This window comes from Cheilinus undulatus, linkage group 6 (assembly GCF_018320785.1).
Source record: "Cheilinus undulatus linkage group 6, ASM1832078v1, whole genome shotgun sequence".
Taxonomy (NCBI): Eukaryota; Metazoa; Chordata; class Actinopteri; order Labriformes; family Labridae; genus Cheilinus; species Cheilinus undulatus.
This window is the reverse complement of record NC_054870.1, coordinates 16,934,694-16,953,303: the sequence shown is the minus strand read 5'-3', so window position 1 is coordinate 16,953,303 and position 18,610 is coordinate 16,934,694. Positions and strand designations below refer to the sequence as shown.

The window sequence follows — 18,610 nt, the reverse complement described above, 5'->3', positions numbered from 1 at the left end:
ATGACAGAACAGGAGCTTAGGTGCAACTCTTCTCTCCTCTCAACCCATTTCATCTTTGTTATCGACCTCAGGTTGATGGTCGTCTCCCAGTTCACAGGCAGCCATTTTCCGTTATAACACAAGGGAACAAAAACATACACTGGACTGTTAAATAACAGTTCTGCTTAAACTATACAACAACATTACAACATTTAAGTCTCTTGTGCTGCAGCCTTTTGTTAAAAAAAAAAAAAAACAGGCAGCAATGTCAAAAAACACTTTACAAGACAAACAATATCTCATGATACACAAAAGCAATCTTCTCCCAGCAAAGCTTTACATCCCAACAGTGTGCTGCAAACAAAGCAATACGTTAGAAAACACAATTTCCTATGCTTCATAAAAATATATTTAAACATCACAAAAGCATTGAAGTTGGAATCAAAACAAAACAGGAATATTAAATTTATACAGCTCAGGAAAGTTCCTGTATTACTGACACTGCTCTATTTCTTTACCTTCATGTTGTGTTATATCTTCTTGCTGTGGTAGAAAAACTTCCCACTCTGTTATATTGTCTCCTTATTTTAACTGTGTACATACTTAAAATTTCAGGGTGTTTTTGCTATTAAAGAAAGTAAGAAATACTTTCTTCTCCAAAGTTGTGAAAATAGTTCAAGAAAGATGCTCTGCAAAAGTCAGATCATATCTGCAGAAGCTGTTCAAGTTTGAACACTTTTATCGCTGGGATAATATCAGTAATTTAATTCAAAAAACTCCTTTCTCCAAAGATTTACTGAAAAACTCAACCTCTCAACACTGCAGCCAACGTCTGATCAGAAGAGGGGACACCCTGCCCTGTGACTAAACCATAATGTCATGGTTATTAGGTTGCTGTCTACAAATAAATAGACAAAAGCTGTGTTTTGTGATCTGCCGTATTCATGTTTTAAATGTGCTCCTTCTACTTTCTGCTACTTAAACCTCACCACATACAGACACATGCTCTAATTCTCTACATCCATTATACCTACGGGCTGCTTTCTTCAGCTCTTTCTGTCACTGGTGGTTAATATTCCCCAAACCAACAAATATGCACTAAAAGGGACCAAATGATGGCCTATAGATAACACTTCACTCAGGGATAATTGCTAATAATAATTTATAGTAATCTTAATACTTAAAACAAGCTATTAAAAAGAAAATAAGATCCTATCTAATGTTGTCTTCTGGACTAAAAACGCCCATCATCACCCTTGGTGTAACAGTGGTTTTCAAACCTTTTTGCCTATGTCACACTAAAATCAACTCAATTTTAAGGTAAACCATATCCACGTCCACGCAAAACTTTAACACATGTTCAGTATCTTTAGTTGGTGTATAGTTGTAGTTAAATAACAAATGCTTGTACTATTTCCCATATCACACCCAGACTTGCCTCAATGTGAGCAGTGTGCCTCGGCACACCATTCTGGAACTATTGGTTAAAAGTAGTGGTTCTCAACTGGTGGGTTTTCAGTGGGTCGCAAAGTTGTTTAAGAGTCCTCTGAGTGCTTTTGTTCCATTATTTAAGTTTTTGACAGCAGAGAACAAATAAAATTGCTTTGCATGTTTTTCCCTAAATTATCCATGAATTCTTAGCTTCCAAACTCATGGGAGATTTTTTTCCATGATTTTCTAAGGGAACTCAAAGTAATTTTGCTAAAAAGGTTAAAGAGTTTTTATTAATTTTTGGGGGAGTTTTCTTGGGCATTTCCTCAAACTGTTTTTTACTCTTCTCTGGGACTTTTCCTCTAAATGGATGAAAATTTTTACAAGGAACAGGGGTTTTTCAGCCCCCACCCCCCAGGGCTAGACCAGCTGAGAACCACTGGTTTAAAGTATGCCATTGTTTGAGAAAACATATTTTTTACATACACAATAAGACATACAGTACTGTAAAGAACTTTTATGTATGTCTGGGGCAAATATTGAGGTTGAAGTAAGGCAGAGATATGGTAAGTAAGCCACCTGAGGGCACCTTCAGGCAGGAAGGACTGACACAATCCAGGTCATGCTCTACATGTCCTTGCATATGACCAGTGACATGGGGAAATTATTTTTTGAAAGAAATAACTAAGTCCACTCTTTTAGCGTGGAGTAAGGGGTAGATGTAGTGAGTGAGCATGGCCTATGTTAAGGTCCAGTTGGGTAGTGCGGCTGCCACTGGTTGTACTGTGGAAGTCCCTAGGGCCCTGAAAACTGCCAGTGGACTTCAGGCCCCACGATGAATCACTAGCGACCTACATGCCAAAAACTTACTCACATGAGTGTAGATGGTGATTTTAGATATTCAAAATCAAGAGTGGGAGAGAGACAGTTTTGGTTTTGGAGGCCTGAAACTCTAAAAAAGGATTTGCATTTAGATTTTAATTGGGTGGATTTCGACATAAAGGCTTCCAGTCACAAATCATTATAGTCACAAGAGTTAATGCCATTTTGGACCATTGGCTGTCTTTACAAATGGATCGTGCTTTGCCATCTATAAAGTGCAGCTAGAATACCTAGCTAGTACAAAAATGGGAGCGAGGTCAGAGGAAGAAAGGTTTTAACTTGTGAAGCTAGCAAAGTGCCACATCCCTCCTGCAAACCAAAGCACAGATGAACAGCAGAACAGATTCTGACATGTCAGTCTGGAGACACCCATGTTTATAGACAGTCCTCTACTAATCTAGATGAGAATGCTGCAGGGTACCACACAGGGACATAAATTATGATAACTAGCTAAGAGGACACACTCTGGGGTAGATGGTATTTATTTGATGTGTATTAGAACTTTCAAGTTTGTCCAATGTCCCATCTGTTAACATTAAGGAGGCGGGGTTTATGGCCTAAATACTTAGAACTGTCTGTTTTGGGCAAATATCTGGTACTCTGTTTAAATAAATAGGTACACTAATTAAGAAGAAATACCTGAGAAAATGTAGCTCAGTACATTCTGAGTTTTCTATTTGGCTACACAACATTTGTCGACACAACAAAACAATAACAGATATGTTTTCAATCAATTATGACCAGAAATATTGAAAATTTCTTTACCACACAGTAATTATGATGTAGTGTTTCAAACATATCTATTTCATGAGACATCTACTGGTATACAACGCTTAAATTTATACCCATAGTTTTTCGGAAAAATTTTAATGTGCAAAGTCAAGGATTTCTAGTGTTAGAGTGTATAGTTGTTTTGACCGAGGGAGTGTCCATTCTTTCCATCTTACATCCAATAGTTCTACATCCAACAAGTCCAACATAAACTTGCCTTAGAGTCCATCATTGCCCAACTTCAGAAAGCACAATTTGACAAACTTGGTCCCTTTGCAGTCTGATCCATGACCACAGAGATAAATAAGGTGCACTGTAATTGTGGTAGGTAGTGTCACCAATAGTCCATGTTTGTCTGAGTCTATGTGTGTGGGAGCTGGTCACTCCAGGCCAAAGCCCTCAGCGTTGGAGATGGCGATGGTGAGTTTGTGTTTGAGCTCCTTCCTCGTTCGATATGGAGGCAGACAGATCTGATTAAAACATGTGTGAGAGATCGGCAACCTACAGGGAAACAAAGTGAGACAGGATGAAATTAGTAGTGCAAAGCAGAACTTTGAGAAGTCTTGAAACATTTTTCTCCCAAAGTTAGCAGTGGGTGGGACAATGGAAAATCTATCCAGATTATCATATGTGCTGAAGCCCTGAGTGGACACACATGAACACATTTTCTGTAAAAAAAAACAAACAACAACATATAGTTCAAGATCTCATCCCATATATGTCCTTATCTACCACTGACAAAAAAGGTTAATAGTCCTGATTCCTCATGAAACAGCAGCATCCATGAAATTCACTCATGGATGCATGTCCCTTTAGGCAGTGGTTCTCAACTGGTGGTTAAAGGCCCAAAAGTGGGTCCCAGAGCTGTTTTCAGTTGGTCTTTTAAGTGCTTTTGTTCCATAATTTAAATTTTTGACAGCAGAGAGGAAATAAAATTGCTTTTCAGATTTTTTTCCATGATTTCTCAACTTGAATTTCCCCAAACTCAAGTCGATCTGGCTGCAGACCAAACATCTCTGACGGCAACTTTCACAGACAGTTCATCTGAGACACCTTGTACTTCAGAACAGAAATACAAGCCAAAGCTTTCAAAATATTATCAAATTAAATCTCTGTTAATGGTTAGGGAAAGATTTGGGGTACTAAAAGCTAGAAGTTAAAAACCTCACCTGATTAGAAACATTTTATACAGCCAGAATCAGTCTGCTTACAGGAGCTTGTCCTCCATGAAAACATTCGCAGGAAAGGTAGCTTAAAAAGCTTTATTTGCTGTCTAGACTTGTAGCTAACCTAGCTACATAGCTAATGTAGTTACCATAGCTAAAGCTAAGCGCACAAAAGCAGCTATGTAAGCTGCGTATATCTATGTGCTTAGTTAGCTCTAGCTACATTTGCTCATAGCTAAAGCTAAGCACACAAAGCAGCTATGTAAGCTACATCTATGTAGCTAAGTTAGCTTTAGCTACATTTGCTAGAGCTCAAATTGCTGTAGCTAACTAAGCTACACTTGCTTGTGCAGTAATGTTAATTATGTAGCTGGCATAGCAATGTTAGCTTTAGCTAAAGCTAACTAATTTTCAACAATCTTCTCCACTTATATTTTAGGATCTTTTGGTGGAAACACTTGAGGATTTTGGAGAATTTTCCCAGAGAGTTTTCAGGGTTTTATTTGGGATTTTTTTCCAAGAAACATTAAAAAACTTCAACAATACATTCCTGGAAACATTATTCATTACTTTTTATATCATATGTCTTATTTTCTTAAGTCTTTTTGCTCTGTCACATTTCTTTCTGGGGTCCAAATAATGCAATCTTTTATTGAATACATCCATTTGACAAATATATCTGACATTTGGGTCAGGATTAGTCATTATGGAGCCTGTGGTGGTTCCAAAGGCTAGACCAGTTTAGAACCACTGCTTTAAGGGCTTATGCATGTTTGAGTACATATTACATAAAACCCTTTTGAAGACAAATGCTACAGCAAACTCTGATGTGTGAACTCTAAGAGGAAGAAGAGCACTTCCTCTTTAAAGTGTCTACGTGGGTATTTTCTTCCTTTAGTAATGATACTCAGTTCAAAGAGAGGGCATATATATATGTACTGTAAGTGCTCTGAAAAATAGTACCTCCTTCTTATTTTTTTTTGTGCTTATTTGTCACACTTAAATGTTTTAGATCATGAAACAAAGTTTTATTTTAGACAGATAATTTAAGTGAATAAGAAATGCAGTTTTTAAATGAGGGTTTTGTTTATCTATATATAAAAAAAACAGTCATCAAACCTACCTGGCCCTATGTGAAAAAGTAATTGCCCCTAAACCTAATGACTAGTTGTGCCACCCTTGGTAGTGACAGCTGCTTGACTGACTAGGCCACTACAAAATCGTTTTGTTTTTCAGTCCACTGACCCAGATTTAAGGGTCTGTTTTTAAAATTTGACGCGTTTTATCTTCTGCAGTTCAAACTGAACTTTTTGATTAGGTTAACTTAAGTACAGAGAAGACAAGTGACAGTTAGTGTGTTTATTCTTTACATAGCCCACAGTATCTGTCAAGCAGCTCAAACACAGATAATCCAATCAGAAAGTGAGGAGACAGTTTGTTACATCAGTGAAGGCTGTGATAGTGCCATTATTATCTTTTTAATTGTTCTGTCAGTAGATTAAGAATTGAAGATAAACGCCTGTCCCTCATCCTATTGTCTCATTGTAGCCTGTTAACAACAAAAGCAAAATCCTGAGAGAAAGTGCATTTAATATCAAGTTAATATTTTTAGTAATTTGGAATCGCCTCAGCAGGCTTTTTCCATGGACATTTAAAATGTGTTTTTGCAGGTCATTTTTTTGTAAACCTACCAGTCAGTTGGAACATCTATTTTGGAGATTTTGAAGTTAAGGTCAGCCATTCCTCCGACAGGGACACGGTCACTTCCTGTGGCGAAATGGAGGAGCTTCTTCTGCAGCTCCAGAGGGAACGCCAACACCACGTCCCAGAAACACCTGGTGAAATTGCAAAGAAATCATCTTTGAGAGCTGGTTGAGCATTTTTTATTTTTGTCTTTTCCAGTCTGTTCTGAGTCTTTAGTTTTTGCACTTTTAATGCAACTTATTGCATTAGATTTAAGTAAAACAAGGATGTTGGCTTTCAACATGTTTCCAAAATAATTTCCTGACAAATAAATAGGTGATTGTAAGACAGACATGCAGACAGATCATTTTGAAGTTGTGTAACAGGCCTGCAGCTGCTTGTTGTCAGTTGTCAGCACCGAGCTGGGTTACATTATCTGTGCCTGACAAGTGTTGGCTCGTTTTTCTGCGGGAAACAAAAGGACTGAAGGACATCTGTGTGTATGCGTGTGTTAGTGTGTGTGTGAGACTGAAATCCTTCCTGTTACAAAACTAATGCCTTGCCTGCTTCAGGCTAACTAACTGCAAACTATTAGTCAACCATCACTTTGAAATGGAGTAAACAGAGTCTGGATGGGGAGAGAAGAAACAACATGGGCCATGATTCTTATGTTCTACTGTAAAGTAGCATTTTATCTGTAGAAAACCATATGTGTTATCAGTTATAACTACAATGCCTGAACCAGATAACTCAAAATATTGGTCAAATTTCTGTAGATATCTGAAACCACTTGGTAAGAAATGTGACCTTCAATGTAAAGGTTAAACTGGTGTATATGCAGCATTGCAAGGTGTGTTAGTTTTAGCCAAAACAAAGTGGGGCTTCTTACCTTACAGTGGTGTCAGTCTTGCTGTATCCTTCATACTGAGCAGCTTTCTGCAGAGCACTCATGTCCAGCTCAGGACTCCCACACACCAACATCTCCACCTCCTCTGGCCGCAGCAACTAGGAGAAAAAGAAATCCTTTTTCACCACTGACGAGGCTGAGGGGCTGCACAGTGGTGCAGTGGTTACCATGTCTGCCTCACAATGAGAAGGTTCCTGTGAAAATGGCCTTTCAGTATGGAGTTTGCATGTCCTCCCCATGCATGCATGCGTTCTCTTTGAGTGGTCTTCCTCCCACTGTCCATAGACATGCTCCTTTAGCATTAATTGATGATACTCAATTAAGGGTCGACTCATATTAGTTTTTCAGGGCTGATACCAAGACTGATTATTAGCTGTTCATGAGAACGATAAATAAAGCTTAGCACTAATCCATGTTCGGCCATGATCAGCTGATGGCCAGCGGATCCAAATTATCACCTCCCAGCTCTCCCTGCAAATCACAACTCTTTCATCAAACACAGCAGTCCAAAAATATGGCATACTTCTCTCTAATCCCTGCTTGCATTATTGCTGATGCACCCCACAGCTTCTGCTGTAAAGCATAACCTCACCACCCCAGCCTCCTCTTTTATAGCATAAAGCTTGTTGCACCCTGAGGCCAGTAAAAATGTACATCCATTTCGCAATAAAATGGTTACAGGTATGACAAGAGTTTTCCTGATTGAACTGATATTTGGAATCAATGTAAATATATTGTGAAAAATAAGATGTACTTTACACAGTGACACACATGTTCAGTGTGTAACTTGTGGATTATATACTTTCAACTGTGAACAATCAAACCTACTCTAGAAAAGTTGGTATAGATTTAAAAACATCCTTCACTGTGGCTGAAAGCCTGCTGGTCACGGCCAAATTTAAGGCAGTATGAGTGTCCGTCTACACCGCCTGAGCAACAGGAAACCTTTGAAAAAAACACCCACATGCACGCAACATGAACCTTTCCGAATAATTTCTGCTAAAACACAACAGAAGTGAGATGTGACGATCATATCCTCTGCTTTGAATAATGCAAGATCATCCTGCAAGAGCAACACAACCAGTAAACCGGGGGAGGAGGAACAGGAAGTTTGACCTCACCGCAACAGCTGATAACAGAAAATGTGTCAGTGTAAGAAAGTCCTCATTTCCTGACTACAACAACAAGAAAGTAATACAAACAGTGATACAGGGAAGTATATATGACTAATGACCCCTTACATAGGTCACAAACATGGAAAGAATAGGCTTTAAAAGTAGATAGGCGAAGGTTTTGGAGTACACATAAATGAAATGAATACCTGATGAATGATTGGGTTAGAAAGAAAAATGTTCCCATTATCAACACTTATTTTCAGTTTGATCTTCATATCATCTGACACAGTTATGATGTCAGAGCTAAAAACTCCCACCTGTGTGTCACAGCCATACCTAATGATGAAAATACAACATCACCAAACCACACATATACATACACACCCAGGCCTGTCTGGTCACATCCTGGCACGTCACACACTGTAGACGTGACTGAAGGATCGACCGCAATCAAAAGAGAAAGCATGAAACTCGAGAGAGTCTCACTGAATCTCATACCCAACCACATACACGACTACATGTATTAAGATACTTATGGCTATCAAACATTTTGGTCACTATAATAAAGCCATCTCCACAAACCATGTTCCACTAATGATTAATCCTTATGAGTAAACTGACTTCCTGTCCTCTTTCAGCACTACAATCAACACTATTTCAACAACAACCCTGTACTTTATATCCACACGTTTAGGTGGCAATAATAAATTAGGGCCATCAGCATCAGTGCATTAATAGTGACTGTTAATGGTCCATAATTAGTGCATTAACACTGTCTAATTGCATTAATTACATGCTTTATTGTCCCTTTCAGCATACTTTAGTTTAAACCAATGCTGTGTCCTCCTGCATCATCCTCACATCATCTACATCAGGGGTGTCCAAACCATGGTCCACGGGCCACATTCTAAAAATAAAACTAAATATGGCCTGCATGAAAACATGAAGCTTGTGCTTGGCTGTATTGTACTTCTTAGTTTTGACACAAGGTGGTGCAGCTTTGTTGAAGAGGCAGCTTATCCACGTCAAAAGACAGGTGCCGTCATTATAAGAAGAGTTGATGGGTGATGAAACATGGCAGAAGCAAAGAAACACAAGATAGAAAGTGAGTGCTGAAAGTTTCAGACGTGTTGGGAAATCGAATATTTCTTCGCTGAATTCAAGGGGAAGTGTGGCTGTTTAATCTGTAATGAAACTGTTGCAGTGATGAAACTGTCATCGCAATATGAGAACGAGGGCTCTATCACAGAGAATTTCAGGCTTTCCTGTCCGAAATTTCGAAAGACAAAGACCGATGTCTGCATGAACTGAGTGACCCTTTCTGGTTGGCAAACCCGGATTTTTTAGTCGATATGACTGGACATCTTACCACCCTGAATAAAAGCATACAAGGCAAAGACCAGTTTGTGCCACAGCTTTACGTACACATAAAGGCCGTCTGTGTGAAGCTCTGCCTCTTTGAGTCACAGTAACGCAATTTAATGTTGCACAATCTATGATCCTATGATTTCGCTGTCCGAAATCAACTTGACTTTCCAAGAAGCCAACCTTTGTGCTTAGAAAGAAAAATATGTGTCTGTGATCAAATCGCTTTTGACAGAATTTAATCTGTGCTTCCGAGATTTTTCTGTGAAAGACATCCAGCAGTTCTCTACCCCCTTCTCTGAGAATGCAGAAGAAGTTACCTATTCAGTGTTCCCTTATTTCCTTTTCAATCCACAATAAGGTCATTTTCCTGTGGTTAAGTTCAAGTAAAAACCTGTGATCCAACCTCAGACCTCTCTTGTTTTCTTTCAAAATAAGAGAGGTCTGAGTCCAAATAGGGAGTTGATTACCCGTAGGTTAAGACAGCACCAAAATGAACCAAAAACTGTTTTAAATACAAAGTTCTAGGATTTCAAAATTAGACAAAGAAACAGAGCTCCTAAAATAAAAAAGGACAGACGTACTATTTTCCTGCTTCAACATCAGCATTACAATAGCATGTTTCATTGTATCCCTTGTCCATGCTGCCTTTTACAAAATCCATATCTAAATCTGTGGTCCAAGCCCACCCAAAGAAAAGCTGTGACCCCGAAAGGCAGAGCAAATAGGCCCTCTGAGGTTGTCATTTCAAAATAACAACAAGTTAGACAATGAAGTCAATGCGGAAGTGCAAAATACTGCAGTCCCCTGAGTGCCCATTTAAGGCCAGCTACAGAGGCACCAGATGTCACATAAGTACACACTGTGTGCTGTAATGTCCATTTATTTGCATCCATTTGGCAAATAGGAATAATTTTGGTAATCCTAACGTTGGTAATCCTAACTGACCAAAAACAGGAAAGGTTTAGTCTGGTTTAATGTCATACAGTAAGAAAAAAAAGCTTAGAAAATACAACATTTCTCCCAGAAATTGTTGTAATTACAAATGTTATTGGTATACATGTGTTTATTTCCTTTATGTGCATTGGAGCAACACAAAAAAGCAGAAGAAAAAAGACCAAATTTACATATTTTACACAAAACTCAAAAATGGGCCAGAGACAATTATTGGCACCCTCAACTTAATATTTGGATGCACACCCTTGGGGAAAAAAAAAAAAAAAAAACTGAAACCAAACGCTTTGTTTAACTATCAACAAGCTTCTTACACCTCTCAACTGGAATTTTGGACCACTCTTCTTTTGCAAACTGCTCCAGGTCTCTCAGATTTGAAGGGTTCCTTCTTGCAACAGCAATTTTGAGATCTCTTCATAGGTGTTCAATGGGATTTAGATCCGGACTCATTGCTGGCCACTTCAGAACTCTCTTTGTCTCCAACCATTTCTTGGTGCTTTTTGAGTTATGTTTCGGGTCATTGTGCTGCTGGAACACCCATGACCTCTGACACAGACCCAGCTTTCTGACACTAGGCCCTACATTGCGGCCCAAAATCTTTTGATAGTTTACGGATTTCATGACTTCTTGCACACAGTCAAGGCCCCCAGTGCCAGAGGCAGCAAAACAACCCCACAACATCTTTGACCCTCCACCATGTTTGACTGTAGGTACTGTGTTCTTTTCTTTGTAGGCCTCATTCTGTTTTCTGTAAACAGTAGAATGACGTGCTTTTCCAAAAAGGTCTACCTTAGTCACATCTTTCCACAAAATGTTCTCCCAGAAGGATTGAGGCTTACTTGGGTATATTTTTGCAAACCCCAGTCTGGCTTTTTTTATGTCTCTTTGTCAGCAGTGGGGTTCTCCTCAGTCTCCTGCCATAGCGTTTCATCTCATTCAGATGATGACGTATGGTCCAAGCTGACACTTTTGCACCCTGAGTCTGCAGGACAGCCTGAATTTGTGTGGAAGTTGACTGAGGATGTTTATCCACCATTCTTACTATCCTGTGTTGCATTCTTTTGTCAGTTTTTCTCTTCCGTCCACGTCCAGGGAGATTAGCCACAGTTCCATGGGTTATAAACTTCTTGATTATATTACGCACAGTTGACAGAGGAATCTCAAGATCTCTGGGGATGGTCTTGTAACCTTGAGACTGTTCATATTTTTCCACAATTTTGCTTCCTAAGTCCTCAGACAATTCTTGGCTCTTCTTTCTCTTCTCCATGCTTGGTGTGACACACACAGGCACACAACACAAAGGTTGAGTCAACTTTGAGACATTCTAACTGGCTTCAGGTGTGATTTCTAGATTGCCAGCACCTGTTACTTGCCCCAGGTGAGTTTAGATGAGCATGACATGCTTGAAATAAAATGATTAAACCACAGTTTTAAAAGGGTGCCAACAATTTTGTCCCACCCATTTTTGTGTTTTGTGTAAAATTATGTAATTTTTTTCTTTTTTCTTTTTCTCAGTTTTTTGTGTTGCTCCAATGCACATAAAGGAAATAAACATGTGTATACCAAAAACATTTGTATTTGCAACAATTTCTGGGAGAAATGGTGTATTTTCTGGAAAAAATCCAAGGGTGCCAATACTTTTGTCCATGACTGTAGCTCTGGCATCCTAACTTCAGCGCAGGTCCCTGCAGGACAGGAGACATTTTAGTTCAATTAGTTCATCCATGACATTCACATAAAAAAAAAAAAAAAAAAAAAAAAAAATTGGAGAAATGCTTTGTAAGTAGCTGCTGGCATGTCGTACAAAGCTATTTGGATTGACTTCAAAGAAAAACATGACTAAAAACCTGAGAGTACTAAAGCAGGGATGTAGCAAAGTAACCAATGATGAGATGTTCCCTCCCTCTCTCTGTCTTTCTTTCTATCATCCTGTACCCCTCTGTGACCCAGATTTAGGCTCTGACCTGATAAAGTCAAACTGTCCGTCTGTCCATCTTATCTGCTGCACCAACACACTGTTATTTCACTGTTCCCATCAGATGTGTGGCTCCAGGCAAACACTACTTCAGTCAAAAACATACCCACAGTTCACAGAGGTTCATTGTGAACTTGAATGACCTGACCCTGAACTTGAGACACCTGGAGAAAAATGGCAGAGGTTCAATTTTCTGCACTGCTTTCATGAGCCCCTGTTGTTAGACTCTTCAGGAGGAACCAGTCAGAGATGTCAACAACATCTACAGTTCTCAAGTCTATAGATTCAGAAACACCTGAACTAACAAGGAATTAGAATATGCGTATGATTAAAAAGAAAGGATTCAGCATATTTTAGGGTCTGCTTCCTATTTGGGTGCACTGAATAATTTAACCCTTATTAATGAATATGTTTAGATTACACTGATGTAGAAATATTTATCTGTAATAAATGATTCTTTACCTTCAGTTGCAAAGCAATTTTCACTGAACAGGACTATTGTATTCTAACTTGGTCAGTTAATATGATATGGTATTGAAAAATTTTAAAAAGTAATTTTTAAAAGTAACAATATGCTACAACTAAGGGCTGCCAAGGCCAATAAATAATATTCTAATACTGATTAATACAAAGTCTTTGCAATTTGACATGTCACTTGATATGCCACACCTGCCAGATGGACTAGGCAATGGAAATTAAAGCAGATTTGTAGAGAAAGTTCTGTGTGAATGTTATTTCTTTGACTTCAATAGACATAAGAAACTTAAAAAATGAAACAAATTAAATGCACACTATGTAGGATTCCACCAAAAGGCACTACAACAATTGCAATGCACGTGTGTGCTGGAAGTATGCACATCCAGGGACCATATCCAGTGAAGACGGATTTCTCCCTTATAATGAGAAATTTATGAATGAAAACATAAGTTGTTTTTCTGTTTAGTAAATACACCTTAATGAGTAATAATATATGAATGTTCACTTTAAAATTAAAGATATTTCAGTGCATATGGTATCTTTAAAAATCAAAGTTAAAAAAGGCAAAAGGAAACATCAGGGTCCAAGAAAAAAGACGGGGAGCCCGATTGCAGGGTTCTTGCTTTTAACAACTTGGGCGCATGTTTTGGATTTTTCCACTGTTTATGAGGTTCCCGGGTGAGCCTTTGACCCTCTTTGGGGCCCCCAGAGTTCAACAAACAATAACACCATGATCAGAAGTCAGTCAGCAGTTTTTTATCAGTGAAAGCTAACATTTGATGTTGAAGGAAAGCAAACACCATTTTCTGTCTGAACCTTAAAAAAATGTCTTGGTTCAAAGATGGAGAAGGAGAAGGAAACACACAAAGTTACATTAATCATGGGTCAAGTTCTTGTATCACGTTGTACTAAAACAAAACACTGATCTACATTTAGATGATCCATGTTTTCACTCTTATTGTCCAGGAAGTTCAGTTTCGTCTTTATCGGAATGTTTGAATGTTGTTCCAGGAAATGTATACCCAACATTTATCTGGAAGCAAACCACTGTTTAAACTACTGAATGCAAAATCCAGTCTGACCTCCACTGAGGTGTTCTATTGCACAACATGCATTCTAGTTATCTTTGATATTGTGTGCTTTTTACAGAAAAATGTGGACAGTTAGTCACTTAACTTCACATAGACTCAAAGATTTTAAGATCAGACACAATTACTTCCCGTTTATAATAATAAACAACAACACACAAAATTTATACTGGCAGTATTTTCACGATCTAACATCTTAAACTCAACAGATCCCCTACTTTTGATCAAAATCATTCACATGAAAACCAAGTTCTTTAAGAAGCTTAGATTTAAAGGTTCTAAACTATAATATTCAGTGGAAACCAGTGTTATTTTTGGCAGCTGTGAGGTTCATTTTAGCTTTTTTACAAAATACATTTTAATCTTGGTCACATTTTTTGTCATTTTTATTGTTTAAATCGTGTTTTAGTTAATGTTAACACAAAAAAATCCAGTTTTAGTCAATAAAAAGTCTTTACATTGTAGTCATTACTTTGAGTAAAAATGTTTCACTCTTAAACTTAGTAATAAGCCTAACTAACATTTTCTCATTGAGTGCCATTGACGTATATATACAATGCTTAACAAATTTATTAGAGCACCACCCAAATTAAGGTTTATGCCACAGCTGCCCTAATTTAACAGCATTGGTAATTACCAGAACCATGTTTTATCTTTCTGCAATGGCTAATACACCATTATGTAGAAGTTCTTTAACCCAAATGATATTTTTAATGCTCAAATATAATTATTATTGTTATCCATGATTTTTTTAATTTATTGATTTACAAAAAACCTGAAAAAATAGTAAAGCATATTATTATTTCTTGATTAATATGCTTTACTATTTTCAGATGTCTTTAATGTCACTGAAGGCATTATAAATTTCAAATCCCTGTTTTGCTTGACAGTCTCTCCTTCACAAAAATGCATTTTCCACAGCTTTCTAGAAAAAAGTGGTCTTGTTGGTGAAACTAGCCTCTATTCACCTTCAAATAAATCAAGAATGGAACAAGCTGCAAACGGACAATTTTTTGCTTGATGAAATAGAGAGTTTCTTCTTTCATTTGAGCTATTCTGTGTTTTCAGAGTCATAATACAAAATATTCTGTGGGTCTTGAAAGATGACTCAAAATGGCCAAAAATGCTGGCACAAGCCACCTTCCATTTTATAAAAGGGCTGGCACTCAATGAGTTAATATATGAAATTAATATTGATGAACATCAGTTCATGTTAAAATCAACTTATGAAAACAGTGGCAGATGTTCAATTAAGTCATAGAGTCATAGAGCACTTTTGCAGATGGGAGGGGTCAGGGTTTTTTTTATTGCTATAGATACGTTTATAAATATGCCAGCAATGATCAACTTATTTCTGCTATTTGATGGAAAAATAAAACTATATATTTCAAACAGAGGTTATCTGTTTAAAACAAGCATATTTATCCTCTATAAAACTGTACAGTTTCTCACCAAAATCTGAGTTATCATTATCTTCTTGTGACATTTGAACACATCATGATGACTTCTAATAATCTCAACTAGAAGTCTCTTTACTGAGCTGTTTTGAATGCATCACAGTGTTGCTTTATTACCTGATTTAGTTCATTCACTCTTTGGTCCACAGCCTGGGGCCCCCTAGTGTAGGGGGGACACAGGGTTTTGTTTGCTCTGATGTCTAGAAAAATAGATTTGCACATATTGACCGAAACCATGGTAAAATACTTTTTAAAATAATTTTACAAAGGTCTTTTGGTTAGAAAACTTGTGGATAGCTACACTAGCTACAAAAGTAATTTTACTACATAAGCCAGTGTAGCTAAGTTAGCTTTAAAACACATACCTCAAGCTTACATAGTAATGTAGTTTAAATAGCTGTTTTGGAACTTCGCCTTAGCTACATTAGCTAGGTAGCTATGTAGCTAAGTTAGCTACATAGCTAACAACAAGTCATACACATTTAGAAATATTACGGACTTTGAATTTCCAAAAGACCAAGACCAACAACATAGTCCTGTCTTGTATTGTAAATGTAAACTAACCACTACTTTTGGTCAAAAATGTCACTAAAGATCTTTTTTAGCTTGTCATGGTATTGAAAGAAACAGTCTCTGAAAAACATTGTCATATTTTTTTTCTTCACAAAATTAGAATTTAGCACTAGTGGAGAGAGCTTCTAAATAACCTCACATGACACCTGTGACTTCCTGATACATGTAATCTACAGCCAATAGCTGCTGCCCACAAATAGATACTGCTATGTATATCCCTACCATTGGCTCTGATCAGTAAGGCATATTTGCCATGATGATTTGTTTGGCAGGCTCTATTTAGCTTATACTTGGGACTAGGAATATATAATAGCCCTGTGTTGCCCTCTCCAAGGACATTTAAAGACAGTTTTGTCAAGTTGGCACTAAGTTCCATCCAGGACAGCATCATAAACAACATAGCTAAGAGAAAGACCCTGAATTAACTCATCACAAACAATACACCTATACGTGGAAGACCCTAACTAACTTATTAAATGTCTGGTAGGTGGCCAACTTTGTTTCAGTTACATAAGACGGTTCAACTTCATGGCCTTCTAGCGGGGCATATACCCAGAGATCCCAAAGCACTGGTTACTTTGTTAATAGTCAACTATGAGTTTTTAATCTTTTTGCAACTTTCAGGTTAAAATAGTACAGATTTTTCAGACGATTTTGGAACCAGAGATACTCTTAAAGGTTAGCATGATCAATTTGTATGATCTTCTTTTTACTAAGAGCACAAATGTAAACTCACCATGAGAGCATCAGAGGCACACACACTGTGAAAGCCGTGGTAGAAGGCAGCAAATTGTTTGTAAATGGATTTATTCAGCAGAAAGTCGACGTAGAGCTGGACGTACTCTGTAGAGAGGGAAGAGACCAAACAGTGTGATTTGTCTTTATTCCATTACAAACTTTTACCATCTCAGCCTCCAGAGTTAGCTCATCCATTATACACATACACACACGGGGAAGAGGTAGAGAGCTGGACCTGAGGGCTTCTGGTTGGAAAATAAGGTCTAATAACTCTCAACTTCATCCTCTTAAAGGGAACAAAGAAGCTTTCGAGCTGAGCCAGGATTCCTTATTGGGGCTTTCTTTATAGCAGTGCTACACTAATGAAATGGTGAGCCTTTGTTGTAAAAAGTGTGTGGCTTAAAGCATCGGAGCGTTTCAACTTGTACCTGTGTCTGCTAGAGGTAGTTGTTGTTTGTGTCTTTGGTTTCTGTCTTATTTGGCATCTACTTTTATATTACACAACATGCACTCACTCTCAGCAGGTCACGCTGCCTGTCACTGCTATCATGTTAAGGCCTTGGCTAGCAGCTAGCTACGGAAAGAAAGGTTTCTTTCACAGTTCCAGTGTGATGCTACCAATAACAGTTGTCAGTTTTCCCTACATGTCTTATCATTGTCTCCAAAGGAGTACCAACTCAGGCTACAATGTAGGGTTAACACTTATGGCATATCAACAGGATCAGGTAGATCAGGTTAAACTATAGAGTCTGTTGGGTATATGTAAGGCTGCACGAAGCAACAGCCACCATCTAATAAAACCAGAGTAGATTATTCGCAGATGACATTAACAATAGTTTTGAATTTTCCATTAGTAACAATTATCTTATTTTTTTCATTCTTTTGTTTTCAGTTTCAGTTCAGTTTGATTTATTTTTAAGGACGATTTGTGTGTTTAGTATATATTTTACAAAAAAGCTTGGTTTAATTTTGATTATTTAAAGTGTAAGTTTTTTTTTTAATCTTGTAGGACAGACCCTGATGATGGTCTCAGTCACAGCTGTTGAAACTTTTGAAGTTTTTCTTTTGGGGGGGTTGAATTAGTCTTGGATTCAAACAATAACTGTACATGGGTGGAAGTGTTGCTTTTATGAGTGAGTTTTTGTGGGTGCTTAGGTGATCTGATCTTTCATTTTGAAGTATCCCATCCTGGATTTGAAGAGCTTTTTGTTCTGCTAGTCTAATGCAGCAGCAGATTTGCACAGGTGTAGAGGTGGTTTGTGTGCCAATGAGCACGTTTCTAAACTATCAGTGAATGACTCAGAGGTCATTCACTGCTGAAATATGATGTTCCTGTTCTGACTGTAGACTCACCCTTCCTGTTCTGCTTGGTGACAGGGATTTTATCTCCTCCAGGTTTCAGATTGTAGGATTTGGTGATGCCCATTTCCTCCTGAAACACCTGCAACACAAACACACACAAAATATAATATTCCTAAAGGTATATCAAGCGAAAACATCTTTAAGATATATTCTTGAGTGTATATCATTTTACTGTTAAGAAGGATGTTAAAGAGAAAATTGGATGAGGGTCATAATTAGAGATGCACTGACTGAAACCAGGGCTTATACCAATATTTAAAATAACATTTTATCCCATTTTTGACACTTCTACAGATGTTTTTCCTTTGCTGGTACAAGTCTGCTACAAGGCCAACAACTTCTCTCATGCTTGGCCATGAAAAAATGAGTTCCTTCTTCCTTTACCCAGTACAATCACTTATTGTAGTGATCAGTTATGCACACCAGATACCAGCATTAGACTAATACGGCACAACAAAAACACATTTGCTTCTGACGCTGGCTCATGCCACATCATTTCTCAATCTCTATCAACAGGTCCATATTGGCTAATACCAATGTTAAACCCATTCGTTTGTGCATCTCTTGTCGGAATCGGACCTGGTATGCTTGTTTGAGGACTATAACCTTTGTGCAAGGGCCACCAGGGTGTGAGATCACCATAAAAAACCTCTAATAGTCTGAATAAAAGGTTAATGATTAATGACT

The 18,610-nt window shown here is 37.9% G+C and overlaps 1 protein-coding gene across 1 annotated transcript in view; it reads right to left on the bottom strand.

Moving 5' to 3' along the window:
- Positions 1-206: 206 nt before the first annotated feature.
- The window catches only part of hectd2 (HECT domain containing 2), an 86,350-nt gene continuing 67,946 nt past the window's right edge, over positions 207-18,610 (bottom strand). The window contains exons 18-22 of the mRNA XM_041789313.1: positions 17,915-18,002; positions 16,560-16,666; positions 6,802-6,917; positions 5,921-6,064; positions 207-3,564 (exon numbers count right to left, since the gene is read on the bottom strand). Of these exons, the coding sequence (XP_041645247.1) occupies positions 3,444-3,564; positions 5,921-6,064; positions 6,802-6,917; positions 16,560-16,666; positions 17,915-18,002 (576 nt within the window). The 3' untranslated portion in view covers positions 207-3,443. The remainder of the gene's footprint in view (positions 3,565-5,920; positions 6,065-6,801; positions 6,918-16,559; positions 16,667-17,914; positions 18,003-18,610) is intronic.